The 15,265-nt window shown below is 44.9% G+C and overlaps 1 protein-coding gene across 3 annotated transcripts in view; it reads right to left on the bottom strand.

The window, feature by feature from the left end:
- LOC146058349 (uncharacterized) overlaps window positions 1–15,265 on the bottom strand; it is a 131,611-nt gene that overhangs the window by 9,201 nt on the left and 107,145 nt on the right. For 2 of the 3 annotated variants that reach the window (XM_083170635.1, XM_083170642.1), the window contains exons 25-30: window positions 14,499–14,700; window positions 14,277–14,407; window positions 12,992–13,161; window positions 10,955–11,109; window positions 8,039–8,245; window positions 4,633–4,727 (exon numbers count right to left, since the gene is read on the bottom strand). In XM_083170635.1, coding sequence (XP_083026761.1) covers window positions 4,633–4,727; window positions 8,039–8,245; window positions 10,955–11,109; window positions 12,992–13,161; window positions 14,277–14,407; window positions 14,499–14,700 — 960 coding nt within the window. The remainder of the gene's footprint in view (window positions 1–4,632; window positions 4,728–8,038; window positions 8,246–10,954; window positions 11,110–12,991; window positions 13,162–14,276; window positions 14,408–14,498; window positions 14,701–15,265) is intronic. The other variant, XR_014469856.1, reaches the window with a different exon arrangement.

The following is a 15,265-nucleotide window of genomic DNA, read 5'->3' as shown; positions in this document are numbered from 1 at the left end:
AAAAGGTGATCAGTGATGCGACACTGATTACCAGTGAGGGGCAGCAGGTGCACAACCTTTGGTGGTACTGACAGGTATATATAAAAAAAAAAACCTCTGCACCCCTAAAAAGTTGCTGATCACCTCAGATATAGTGATCAGCACAAAAGGCGGGGGCAGCAGACACAAAATTTAGCACTCTCTATCACTCTCTGTCACTATCTCTCTCTATCTCTCTATCTCTCACTATCTATCACTCTATGACACTGCAGCAGCAGCACTGACAGGTATATCTATATATAAAAAAAAACCTGCGCCCCCAAAAAGTTGCTGATCAGTTAATTTATACTGATCAGCACAAAAGGGGGGGCAGCAGTCAGTTATATAAAAAATATATAGCACAATCTGTCACTATCTCTCTATCTCTCTCTCTCTATCTCTCTCTATCTCTCTCTATCTATCTATAGCTCTATCACACTGCAGCAGCACAAAATATAGCACTAGGCCTCTCTATCTCTCTCTATCTCTCTCTATCTCTTTCAGTTATATAAAAAATATATAGCACAATCTGTCACTATCTCTCTCTCTATCTCTCTCTCTCTATCTCTCTCTATCTCTCTCTATCTCTCTATCTATAGCTCTATCACACTGCAGCAGCACAAAATATAGCACTAGGCCTCTCTATCTCTCTCTATCTCTCTCTATCTCTCTCTCTCTAACTCTCTCTCTATCTAATAAATCGCAGCAGCACAAGATGTCACAGGATGTCACAAGATGTCACAAGCATAAGCAATATCAATGATCAGGTAAGTATTTTGGATGGGTTCTGGTCAGTATAGGCGGCAGCTGGGCACGGTGACCGCACTGCACGCTATTCCAGACCGGAATGGCGTCTGCAGTGCAGTCACCGTTAGTTTAAACCCCCCTCCATGGCTGTGATTGGTCCGTCAGTCCGACGAACCAATCACGGCCTTTGGAGGCGGGAGGGGTGAGGTGGGGTGACACCAGTGTCACCCTTACACCCCGCGGTGATTGGTGCTGTACTTTACAGCACCAATCACCTCCGATCCCGTGTCACCGGCGAACGTTATTTGCCGGTGACACAGAAAACGCTGTGAATGGCTGTTCACAATGAACAGCCAATCACAGCGATCGCCGACGGGGGGGCGGCATCGCCGCCCCCCCTGGGCATGCACGGACATGTCTGCTGTCAGGGACAGCAGACATCGTCCCTCTGTCACTGCGTCTAGAGACGCAGTGACAGTTTTAAGCCATGACGTATATATACGTCAACGGTCGGGAAGTACTTCCCGGCCATGACGTATATATACGTCAAATGTCGTGAAGGGGTTAAATATAGAGCGTCAATGGCACACAATAAAATAAAAAATTGCAGCTTCCAATATTAAACAATGTTACTTTGTAGGTTCTATGGGCAGTATTCAGTGTAAAATATTGCCGTGTGCAGCGAATCCTGTTTAGGATTCGCTGCACACTCGCTGTGTTCCGGAGGGCTGGCTGCCACTCGCTCTCCCTGTATTCAATGTCGGAGGGGCGTGCGGCCCCTCGCGGCGAATCTTAACCCCGGCAGCAGACGAGCGTCCGCGGCAGGGAGCCGTGGGACGGTGGCAGGCAGGGAGATTGAAGTCTCCCTGCCTGCCCCAGAAATTATGTGGTGGGGGGGGGGGGCTCCCCGGTACCAGGCAGCACAAGCTGCCCCCCCCCCCCCCAGAGCCAGCAGGGGACCGGGTATATTCACTGCTCCCGATCATGCATATGTAATGATCGGGTGCAGTGAATATATGAATATCTAATGAGCGGCTCGGCACCCGGCCCCCTGCTGGCTGCTCTGTTTAAAAAATATATATATATTTTTTTTTCTTAAAATATATATTCATGTGCTATAAGCACATGAATAAAAATAGCATGCCCCTTCACAGAATAAAATTCCTGATTTTTTTACACCAAAATTAAAACAAAAAAAACTTTTATTTTAATAGTTCACATTCCACTTCTCCATGAAAAGATGGAGAGTTGCTACACGGAGAGACACAGCGAAAATCACTTAGAAAGACGGCGAAAAGTGCACATTGAATAGGGCTGCTCGCTTTTTGAGAGCAAAAGTCTCCGTCCAACGCGAGAAATGCACAAACTCGCCATAAAACACGGCAAATTTTTCTCATTGAATACTGCCCTATGTGTACACTAAAATACAATGTATCTGTAATTAGATACCGTGAAATGAATTACTTCCTGTCTACTGCTGGATTATTTTTAGATGTAATTTCTTGCAGATTGATTACACTTTCATATGGTGTGCACTGCCTTCACTTATAGCAAAGGTTGGTTTCTTTATTTTAATTTAGTATAGTGTGCACCTCAGTGTATCACAGCCCAATCCCTGTTCTACTAGATGCGCACTGAAGTACTGACGGACGCCGGGGCACAAATCTTTTTAGTATTGTTTGTGCTCATTTATATGAAACCGAGGCTGATATCTATGCATCTGAATTGTATATTATAGCCCACACTTTATACTAGATGCATTGGAAGTCCGGCTGTCACAATAATATTGAAGTGCGCGCTGCTTCACTAGTGAGCCGGTGTCAGTTTTCTGGCTGAAACCAGAGGCTGGTATATGTAAATCTGAATAAAATATTATAGCCAGCACTCTGTAATAGGGACATTAGAGGTCCGGTTATCGCCTTAACACTGGAGTCGCGCTGCGACGTGCTGCCGCACTTGTGAGCCGGTGTCAGTTTTATAGCTAAAACCAGAGGCTGGTATATGTGAATCAGGGGTGAATTTATGAAGCTTGGAGAAGTGTTATCTATCCCCATAAAGAACATTATGAGCAAGGTGATAATGGTTCAGCCAATCAGCTCTTACCTGTCAATTTACATATTGTAGCTGATTGGCTGAACCATTATCACCTTGCTCATAACGTTCTTTATGGGGATATATAACACTTCTCCAAGCTTCATAAATTCACCCCTCAGAGTTAAATATTATAGCCAGTACTCTAGTATAAAGCGTGGGCTAAAATATACAATTCAGATGCACACATGTCAGCCTCTGTTTCATATAAATGAGCACAAACAATATTAAAAAGATTTGTGCCCCGGCGTCCGTCAGTACTTCAGTGCGCATCTAGTAGAACAGGGATTGGGCTGTGATACACTGAGGTGCACACTATACTAAATTAAAATAAAGAAACCAACCTTTGCTGTAAGTGAAGGCAGTGCACACCATATGAAAGTGTAATCAATCTGCAGGAAATTACATCTAAAAATAATCCAGCAGTAGACAGGGAGTAATTCATTTCAAGGTAACTAATTACAGATACATTGTATTTTAGTGTACACATAGAACCTACAAAGTAACATTGTTTAATTTTGGAAGCGGACTGATGGAAAACAAACTAGACAAGATTGGCTTGAATAATTTTTTATTTTATTGTGAGCCATTGACGCTCTATATTTAAGGCAGACAAAACTATATCAATTGGCCAACAATTCCAGTGATAATATACATTTATGGAGGACGTAATAGAATAAAACACAAACACTTTTCTTTCACTATGTGTTTTAATAAAGATTGCCACATTAGACATGGTACATGCAATACAAGTTAGAAAATGGACAGTCTTAGCAATTTGTACTGCAGTAGCAATATATTTTAATCACATTATTTCCATTTCGCAGCACCTATATATGTTTGTCTATACTTCACTGGCTTTCAGCGACTTTAGAGAATACTAATAAAAGTAAAATTTTTATTTTGAAATTTGTCGGTGGACACTCTCTACGGGATCCACTACACAATATATCAGCCGAATGAGTGCCCAGAATTGGGAATCTTTTTTTCTTCTCTTTTTGTAACTTTCTACAGTTTGCAGATCGTCCGGGACTGAAACGGTTCTGTCCCAGCGCGAACCTGCATTTTGGGATGTTCACATCCCCACAGTGAATTAGCATTATTGCCAGTTCGCTGACGTCAACCTGGGGCGAGGCGGGGAGTCGGCGCGTCATCGGGGGCGGGGGAGGAGGCAGCACTTAGAGCTTGCGCTGCTCCAAACGCTGCCTCCTCCATAGTGTGAAAGGGAAATGGGTCACTTGACCCGTTTAACCCGTTCACACCGCCAAGCAACATGGCAACGAACCGGTAACTCTGCTTTCTTACCAGTTTTTATTGCCGTGTTGCTACCCGTTTATGGGACATGGTAACCCCTTTCACATCGCACTAACTACCGGGTCAAACTGGCTTGTACCCGGTAATTAGTTGCCATGTGAAAGGGGTATTAGCCTTGTACAGAGTCTTCACCTGCATTTAGCTGTGCTGAGTTCTGTAGCATATAGAGTGAGAGTCAACAACTAAGAACGGACACATGTGGAAGCTTGATTGATGTAGTGAGTAACATTACTGGCTAACTACACGGAGGTTGTGAGTTTAATTCCCAGTCATGGCCATTTATGTGGAGTTTGTATATTCTCATCTGCTGTGGTTCCCTGTGCATAAATGCAGGGGATATATGATATTTGTTGGTACTCCTCGATAACAGGTGTTTTGGGAGCGATACCTCACACTAAAATGTTTTTTTTAAAAAGGCCTCCAAGGCTTAAAGCTGGACCATTGAGGAAATAATCTCCTTACTTGTTTCCTGGGGTCACTCCAAAGACAATCCTATCAGCTTCATCCGTAATAGCCATACAACAAATATTTGGTTCATTTTTTCGCCGTTTTTTGACCTATAAAGGAAAACGAAAATCCATGCTGTCACTGGAGAGAACATAATGTGATACAGATATCTAATAATTTGATTCTGTCCAGGTCACCAGAAAGATGGTGGACATCACTAACATAACAGTGTCACAAATCATGTGATATAACGCGGGTATGAAAATCAATGTAAAGAATTACTAATAAAAATTACATAATAGTCCTCCAATCCTTCACAAACCCACAGAAATATTAATATTATTAGTTTTCAAGAACTTTCCACAACTGCACTCGTGTTTTTCTGCATTCACTTCCCCTGAGACAGCTGTATCACACCTTAACCAGACTCTGGAAATAAGCCTTGACGAAGTGACCCCAGCTGCCCTCACACTCTACATAGGCCGAGATGTCATCTGTGGCACTCTAAAGTAAAGTTGAACATCAGTGGCGTAAATCTCATGCTCCAAGTGTAGGACTATTTACCACTCCTATTGTAATGCCCTGGACACTGCCAAACAAGCATATTTAAAAACGGTCACCTCTGCTCAAGCCCCAAGTGACTTTTTAATTAAGAAATCTCTACCCAACCCACCAGCCTCTATTAATGCTTCCTACTTCAGGGACATGATTGATAAGATTTGGGATGAAATGGTATGCTATTTCCAGTCGGTGACATGCTCAATTCCCTACCTGGGCCCGTGGCACATGCTCTTTATTTGATACCACAAATGAAGATGTAGTATAAAGGCTCATCTTATAATCCTACTCGACTACCCCTCCTCTTGATCGGAATGGGATCATTCGTCAGACTGCATTTAGGTCTACAGTCATTAGGTCGACCCCACTAGGTCGACTGGCAGGAAGGTCGACCTGACTTAAGGTCGACATGGGCAAAGGTCGACATGACTTAAGGTCGAATTTGCATAAAGGTCGACATGAGGAAGGTCGACTGGTCATAAGGTCGACATGGGTTTTTCACTGTTTTTTGATCCGAATGTCGACAAAGTCGACATGGACACAGTTGGCAATGAGAATCGGACCCTCGCATCGCTCGCAATGCTTCGGGCACGGTGCCTCGCTGCGCTCGGCACACTATTTTATTCTCCCTCCACGCCCTAGTGGATGGTAGGGCATGAAATACCGCCTGTCGGCACATGTCGGCTCAAAAAACAGTGAAAAACCCATGTCGACCTTATGACCAGTCGACCTTCCTCATGTCGACCTTTATGCAAATTCGACCTTAAGTCATGTCGACCTTGGCCCATGTCGACCTTAAGTCAGGTCGACCTTCCTGCCAGTCGACCTAGTGGGGTCGACCTAATGACTGTAGACCTAAATGCAGTCTGACGAATGACCGCATCCCTCTTGATCCTATACCCTCACAAGCAAATAGAGCTCGGTCCTGTGCTTTTCCTGTGATCATTAACCAAAACCTGAAATCTCTGTCACTTAACTGATATATTTCCTTCACTGTTCTAGTGAATGAAGGAACAAAATTCTGAAGAAACAGAATTGAGACCCTAACCCTCAAACTACTGCCCCATTTCCCATCTTCCATGCCCCTCTCACTTTTTATTATTCTAGATCTCTCTGATGCATTTGACACTGTTAACACTCTCTTGTCATACAAACACTACAATGCCTAGGTCTTCAGGACACAGCCCTTTCTTGGTTTTTATTTAATCTCTCTTTTAGTGTCCGCTTCTCTGAATCCACTTTCTCTTCGCTACTCCATCAGTCGGAGTACCACAAGGCTCAGTCTTAGGTCCTCTACTTTTGTAATGCTCTTTTGGATTTCAGAATCATCTGTACATGGAGGATATTCAAATCTGCCTATCATCCCCAGGCCTGTCACCATTTGTATTGGTCCATGTCACTTAGGCCCTTATTCTGATCTGTGCGGCCAGATCAGAATATGCGGCCAGGACCGTGCAGGCGAATCCCCGCCTACCATACAGATCGCCACCTCCGTCCGTACGCGGATATGTGGCGGTCCGCATGAAAGTGGACGGGGATACACCTCCTCCATCTTGGGAGCAGCCCCTGCATTCGATGGTCGCCGAACATCGAATGCAGGGCCGCACGCTCCACCAGCGCCCGCCACCCTAGACCACACGGACACTTGTCCGTATGAAATCATGTATGGGGGCGGGCAGCTGACATCCGGTGATGTCAGATGCCCGCCCCCTACACATGCGTCACGGCTTCATTACCATGCATACGCCCTGCGTTTGCATGGGAACGCCCATGAAACGCGGGGCGTATGCATAGGGTAATGAGGCTAAGTAGCCCTTCACGCCCCTCTCCGCCCCCTGTGCGGCGTCTAAAGAATAGGTACGGCGAAACCGCCTGCACATGCGCAGAGTGACCTCTGCACATGCGCAGTCGGAAACCATCGGCGGTCCGACCGCATGCGGAAAAATCCGCACCGATCAGAATAAGGGCCTTAATGCCTTTCTCCCATTTCATTTTGTATGTTATCTTGCCACACAAACCTAATATTTCCAAATAAGGTTTAGTTACCAACCTTATATCTCCATCACTGTTGAGAACTTGACAATCAATCCTATACTACAAGCTTGCAGCCCAGGTGTGATTCTTGACTCTGAACTGTCCTCCACATTCAATCTGTCTCAAAACCATGTGTTACATGCATCTAAAATACATTTCCAAATTTGGCCATATCTTACACAAGACATTGCAAAAACTCTAATGCATGTTGTCATTTTCTCCTGCATTGATTATTGCAATAGTATCTCTCTAATGAGACTCTCATTAACACAATCCATTCTGAATGCACCTGTGAGGCTAATCTTCCTTGTTAGACGGCCATCATCTGCTGATCTGCTCTGTTAGTACCTCCATTTGTTAACTGTATGCTACCATATTCAATATCAAATACTTTTACTCACACACAAGGCCATTTACCAAACTACACCAATGTACATCTCTGTACTGGTCTCAAATTATCTCCCAACCCGATCTCTCATCCATACTCCTCTATTCTTCAAACCTTGCCTGGCAAAGAGGTGACCTTGGTAATGGTGGGCAAGCCAATATATTTGGTCAGATTTATGCTAACAACCTCTTCTATGATATATAATTATAATATAAATTGGAATTTTGACTAGATCGCTAGAACCAAAGGGCTTCCCCCCGAAACTTAAACTATCTTACAATAATTGTAATTCTTATATGTTTGTCTAAAAGTTTTTAAGGGGCTATAAAAATATACATTTGGGGAGCAGACTTTCTAAAGGCTGCTGGACAGCCCATCCAGGACACGTTGTAGTTCTTACAGGCATTAGTTAGGGACACAAGTTAAGACACAGTACATTACCAGTCCATTTTGAAGATCCCAGAGAGTTACATAACTGATTTTGTTTGCATCACAGTAGTTGGAGAGAGCCAGGAAGCTGCCATTGTGTGTCAGTGCAGCATTGTGCAAGAAAAGCATTGATGTCTTGTCCTCCAGAGTATGCAGGTGGCTTACAGTTTCCAAGCTGAAGACACAGAGGTGGTGCGCATAATATGAACACACAATCACCTGCAAAATATAACAACACTGTCTCTGAACTACTGCAAATACATTGTATACAAAGCTGGTGTGGTGCTATCCCTGGGCATTAATCAATACCATTCAGCGTGTATGCGCTACATATTTTACCAGCCGGCACCGCCAATATAGTTAACATTATAGGTGGTGGTTGGAATCACACAGTGTGTGCAGGGCTTCAGAAGCTAATACTGCAGGTGACGTCTTTTGTAATGAGGCTCCCACTATCACTTCTCCATCCGCTGCATGTGTCCGAAGATGCAATATTGGAGAAACATAAAGAAAATTGAGCACCTAAGGTTGCTCAGAATGTCCACCACAATCAAGCTGCCGAGGCCAGCAGAAGCGGCGTCAACAGGCACTACTCTGTTTCTACAATACTCCTTAGGATTGCCCCAAATAAGTTTGTCAATCAAGCTGTGTCTATTGTCACTTTGAAACCGCATCACATGCGCAGATCACCAAACATCGATCATCTGGTATCAAACCTAGGTGTCTGCCCCCCCCCCGTGCTGTCTGCTTCGGAGAGGGCTGGGGAAGGCAACGGGGGACCTGCTATGGGGGACTTACTATGGGGAAATAGGAAGGGGGATTACTATCGGGAAATACTAAGTGGGATTACTATGGGGGACATACTGTGTAGGATTACTACTGGGGACTACTAAGGGGCTGCTGTGAGGGACTACCAAGGGGCCACTTTATATTTAAAAAAATAAAGGGTACTTGTGTATTATCACGGCGCCCGGCTACACTACGTTTTCAGCGTAAGCTAAGGTATGTTGTCAGCGTAGCCCCATGGCTGCCTAGTGCAGTCAGCGTAGTGACTCTGCGGCAGCCCTGCGTAGTCAGCGTAGTGTCCCCGTCAGGCAGCTAGTCACCGTACTGTCCCTGGGAGCTGCAGCCCTGTCCCCGGCATCCCTGGCAAGCCTAGTGAGCGCCTCTCACACAGCGCCGGCACCCGCATGATCCCCTCTCCACTGGCGGATGCCAGCGGAGAGGCGCTCTGTCTGTCTGAGACACCGGAGCATCTCAGTAAGTATTGCATCAGGGTACGGCAACCCTGCCGACAGGGTTAGGGGTCCGGTGGCACGTGCAGCTCCTGCACAAAGTTGGAGTGCTGCCGCAAGTGCGTCTCATGCACAATACATGAAGCATTTGCCAGTGCTCAATGTTACATACTGGCAAATGGCTCCATTTGAAACCCCCACTATCCACGCCAGCCCGAAGCATGGCGAGCGCAGTGAGCCCCGCGAGGGGACGCGTTACGCGTCCTCCGGACCTTTTCATACCTCCACTATCCACATTGGCATGGAGTTGATTTTATAAAGTGCGGCGAGCGCAGCGAGCCTACCAAGCCTGAAGTGTGGCGAGCATAGCGAGCCCTGCAAAGGGACGCGGATTACTTTACATGTATTCCACATCCGCTCACCACACTTTCTAAAATCAACTCCACGCCGACGTGGATAGTGGGGGTATGAAAAGGTCAGGAGGACGCGTAACGCGTCCGCTCGCCACACTTCCGGCTGGCGTAGGGTGTTTCAGGAACACATTCACACCTGTCATGTCAGCCAGGTTAGAATGGTCAATGGTTCCCACACAATGTAAGAAGCACTGACTGACTACGCTAACTGCGTAATGCTGACTGACTTCGCTAACTATGTAAGCTCCGGCTGGCCGCAGAAGGGTGGGAACACAACGCTGATACTAACAGGGATGCCTGACTGACTACGCTAACTACGTAAGCTCCGGCTAGGGCGGGAACACTACACTAACGAACGGGCGGGAACACTACACTACGCTGCCTACGCTGGAAATAGACTGGAAATGAGTGTGCCGAATAATTCCAGGGGTGCTGTATAATTCCAGGGCAGCTGTCCTTTATTTTTATTAAAAGAAAAAGTTTTTTCTTTAACTGCAAAGGTGCTGTTAAGTTTGCTGTATCAGTCCAGGGTTGCCCCCATGTGTACCGTAAAAGTCCAGAGCAGCTGCTCTTTATTTTTTATTAAAAGAAAAAAAATTTTTTTACTGCAAGTGTGCTGTTAAGTGTGCCGTATCAGTCCAGGGGTACTGCTATGTGTGCCATTTAATACCAGGTGTGCTGCTAAGTGTGCCTTATCAGCCCAGGGGTGCTGCCAAGTGTGCAGTATCAGTCCAGGTGTACTGCTAAGTGTGCCATATCAGTCTAGTGTTTGTGCCGCCCCCACTTGTGTCGCATAGCTTAGTCATCCAGCTACCTCTGTGCAACCTTTTGGCCTAAAAACAATATTTTAAGCTGTGAGGTTTTATGAAAATGGAAATGAGTGGAAACCATCATTACCCAGAACCAGAGCTGCGGAGAGTTAAGATGGGCCCCAATACTGGGAGGGGGAAGTGTCCATATCCCGCAAGGTTCCCTTTGAAGGAGATTTACAGCACTAACGATGGCATGGTTACGAGATCTTCCAGGATGTATGGTGCACTTATGGGTGTGGAGTTCGACCTCTCTAACAAGCCCATTTCTCCCCTATTGGTGCTATTGCCCAGATCAGAATATTATATTTACACATTTTTAGACATTGATCTAGAAATGGGGCCTGCGATCACGAGTTAAAGGAAATGTATAAAATACAGGTACAGTATGAGCCAATGCCATCTATTTTTATCCATTATCTCCTGCTCCCTCCTGTGCTCTGTTACCCATTTTTTAAAATGGCACATTACCTTTTCATTGTCACTCAGCAGGTACTGGTCAATGGCATTATTCTTTTCATTTGCCAACTGTTGTATCCTTTCTATCTCTTGCTTCACCTCTGTCTCCTTCCTACGTCGCTTTGCTGTTTTTGTCTCATTGCGTCTCTCCCAAGGAGTCAAAAGAACTGAAATAATTATTATTATTACTATAATTAATAATGATTATTTATTAGGCACCACAAGTGCTGTACCATGGGGACAAAAGTACAGATATAAAACAGGTACATAAGTACACAAAATAAGAGCAGGAATGAAAACAGCGTAGGGAGGGCCCTGCTTATGGCTTACATTTTTGTGAAAAATTAGCACAGCTGAGACAAGAGGAGTGAGTATGGCTTATCAAGGAGATTGGGACAGACTTGCTTGGGGTATATAGATAGGAGCAGGGTAAATCCACTAAATAGAAGGTTTAAGGCTGTGGGAGAGTCGGCTTAGGCATTGTAGGCGTCCATAAGTGGATAGCAGCACAGAAGAAGTCTGGTAGGTGGGAGTGATATGTGACACTGATACATGTTTATGTCTAGGCTCTCTAAGGGTGGTTTAATAAATGATACCCCTTTCACACTGCACTTGTAAAATGGTATATTGCCATTTTTTTTACATTTCAACACGTTTAAGGCTGCAGTGGGAAAGCGCCAGAGTTGATTTACCGGTTAAAGATAACCGGTATTTTAAAACGTTTAAAAAGCAAAGTCCTACACGTTTCAGAGCCGTTTTTTATGCAGTGAGAATGGCTCTGAAACGGTATTTAGCAAAAAACAACAGATTACAGACCTGTGATAGGCTGTCCCCTGCATTCTGCCTTGAAACGTGTTGAAAGGATTAAAACGGGTTGACTGATGTGAATGGTATTTAAATGGTATTTAAAACGGTAATCTACTGCAATGTCAAGGCTCAGACCCGTTTTAAAATACCATTTTAAAATACCATTTTTTTAAACGTTTAGGCAGTGTGAAAGTGGTATAAGGTAACAATATCTCTTATTGTGTACATTTATTAACATATAATATACATATAATCCATATTATGGCCTTGGTACAGCTTATTTTTCTACATACTCCCCATACATAAAAATGTGTTGCACTGATACAGCAAGGCATCTATCCAGACATAGAAGAAATCAGTGTCAAGCGCCAGAACTTCACGATCAGTTGTAAATTGCCTTCCATCCATGTGCTTCTTCAATGGTCCAAAGAGATGGAAATCACACGGTGCCTGGCCAGAGCTGTAGGGAGGACTGTCCAGTACTCCCAATCAGGGGTGCCGAGAGGGGGGGGAACAGGTACAGTTTACCCGGGCCCAGGCCTGTCAGGGGGGCCCAGGTCTGGACACACAGGTTTTTTTTATTTGGTGGCGAGTGCGCTGGGTCTGAGTGCATCGTAGTCAACATTTCAGCAGCGGCATTGAGAGCAGACGTGGGCCGGCATGGGGGCAGCAGCATCACAGAGGTCCTTCCGCTCTCCGACTCCAGGGCCTGCTGAAAGCCTGCCACGTGATTTGGGAGTTTACTCCTGGCAGAGCATGTTAACCCCTGGCAGAGCATGTAAATCTGGGCAGACCATGTAACCCCATGCAGAGCATTTAACTCCGGGCAGAGCATGTAACCCATGGCATAGCATGTAACCCCTGGCAGAGCAGGTTAATCCCATGGCAAAGAGCACTTTAACCCCTGGTAGAGAACGTTAACCCCTGGCAGAGCATGTAACTCCAGGCAGAGCATGTAAACCCATGGCAACGAGCATGTTAACCCCTGGTAGAGCATGTTGTTAACCCCTGGCATCAAGCATGAAGCCCATAGCAATGAGCATTTAGGTAAGTGGAACTTACAACTGTCAAAAGAGTGCGGGGAGCTCCGTCCATGGGGGCCCCAGGAAGTTGTTGTACCGTGGCCCAGGATTTCTCTTGGCGGCCCTGCTCCTAATGATAGTACCATAATAACTGACATGAGCTGATCTTGAGGACAGGTTTGGCCACCCCTGAACTATACTATGTATACTGTATCTGTACCTGTTTCTTTTCCTCTCCTCCTCTTCTGCTGTTGTACTTGTTTGTAGATATGTTCATTGTATTGGTCATGTCCTGCCAGTATCTCCAGACCAGAGGTCTTGTCCTTAAACTGTGGCTTTAACCGATCTTTTATAAAACCTGTATCCATATTCCAAATAACAAAATGGTCTCTGCAAAAACATGAAAGCACATTAACAGATCGCTCCGGTAATTTTCTTTTTAGCACATCCCCATGTCAAAACTTTGTTAGATGGGAACAGAACATGTATACCCTGCATCATTTGTATTGTTGGTTGTTTCAGGATTTGGCTCCTGCAGACTTTCAGTGGATGCCATTTGCATCATTGGTAAAATTCCTTTTGTAGACTAATCAGTATGTACAAATTTCCTGAATAAGCTGCGACATGCTCCTGCTTCCTGTGGCTAATTAGATAGCCCCGGTAAGCCAGGATTTCAGCCTAAATCCCTTCTTGTGCGTAAACCAAGCACACCCCTGCCACAGCCTAATCGGTACAGTCGGGTTGCCGGCATCTGTCTTCTGACTGCCGGCACCCAGACTTCCGGGATGTTAATCGCATTCCTAGTAAAGACAGTCTTGCAGGCCCCTCACTTCCAAAATTTTTTAGGACAGATATGATTGTGCACCAAGCAATATTTGAACCCAAAATATTAGACGTAGCAACAAATCATGGTGGTGATCAAGTGGTAGTAGTCATTTCAAGTGATGTTTTTGCACTTTACAGATGAATCCTTAATCCTGCAAAAGTACCTGGTTGTTCGTTATAGTTAGGGCCGCCAAGAGGGGGGCTACTAATTACCTGGGCTTGCTGGAGGGGCCCGGCAGGGGACCTGGTCCAATCCCCTCCATCACTCACAGGCAGCTGCAGCAGCACACACGTATAGCATGTGGTGTGATGACAGCAGGCTCAGCATGAGTGTCAGATGACATCGTGAGCGCTCATGCTGAGCATGCTGTCAGCACAGCCCATGCTGTAGGTGTGTGCTGCTGCCCCGCTCGAGTTTAGAGGGTTTTTTCACTGTCCCCGTAATACTTTTGGGGGTGTGGCCTAATCCCGGAAGGTGGCCACATCTCCTGTGATTAGGCCACATCCCCAACTTTACCGGGGCCCAGCATTCCTCTCGACGGCCCGGGTTATAGGGTCATTCACTGATTTTCTGAAGAAGATAAGAGGTGGCAGACCTTCATTTAATTTCTATGTTATATGTTGCGTAGGACATAAAACTATTGCAGAGAGCATGGGTACATATTACTCCTCATCCTCACCTATTCTCTGAGAGTCCCAGGAGTAACCCTCCATCCAGTATCCTGTATTCATGCTTTGGACATGGAATAACATAGAGGCCGGTCTGTTTACGGACATATTTTTTCTTCTGCAGATCATATGTAAGAAGAGTCTGGAAAGACAAACATAAGTGTAAGTTAGTAACTTGGAAGGTATGGCCTGTATAAGACAATGCTCTTCTCCATATAGTTATTTCACTGCACCTGAAATATGGGCCTCGGAGTGTCCGTGAATGAGACCATTCCCCTGTCAGTCAGGACATAGAGCTTCATATCCCTGACCAACACAACATCATTGCTCTCCACCAGTCCACGCTCCACTCGCACAGCGCTGCCTTTACACTTGGACTTTACAATATTCCACACAGTGATCACTCCTGGCCGTACACTTCTGCAGACCACGTATCTATCCAGACAAAAGTACCAGCCATTTATAGCATAAATTCATGGTCGTCAATCATCATCAACTTACTTTTACAGATTATTTCAAAAATGCATGGGCATTTGATAATATTTTACTTGGACAAAGTCAGCATGTGCAATTCTTACAAGTTGAACTTGCCATGGTAACTCTACAGAAAAATGCATAATCCTTTGAGTGCCAAGGGAATTTGTCAAATAGGTGTGAAAATTGCCAAGAAAACATTTATATTCATCATAATGACCTGTAAGGATTACCTTATATAGGAAATATAATCTTTTCCTTACTTTAAGAAAAAAAAAAAAACACAATTCATGGTTAAAACACTGCATCATGAAAATAGGGCACTGTTTTATGCCGCAGAAGCATGTTGTCCACATGCTTAGTTTTAACATCTTTGTTTTAATAGATTATGAAATTTGTCATTTTATAATTGAAAAACATTGTTTAAAAAAATCTTTCATTTCATCATGCATGAAAGGGTTTTACTGAGCAGTTTCACTGGCACACAGCTGTGGCTTCAGTGCATTAAATCATTGCATTGTATTGG

The sequence above is a fragment of the Crinia signifera genome, chromosome 1 (assembly GCF_055691185.1).
Source record: "Crinia signifera chromosome 1, ASM5569118v1, whole genome shotgun sequence".
NCBI classification, from domain to species: Eukaryota; Metazoa; Chordata; class Amphibia; order Anura; family Myobatrachidae; genus Crinia; species Crinia signifera.
This window is presented reverse-complemented; position numbering and strand designations above follow the sequence as displayed.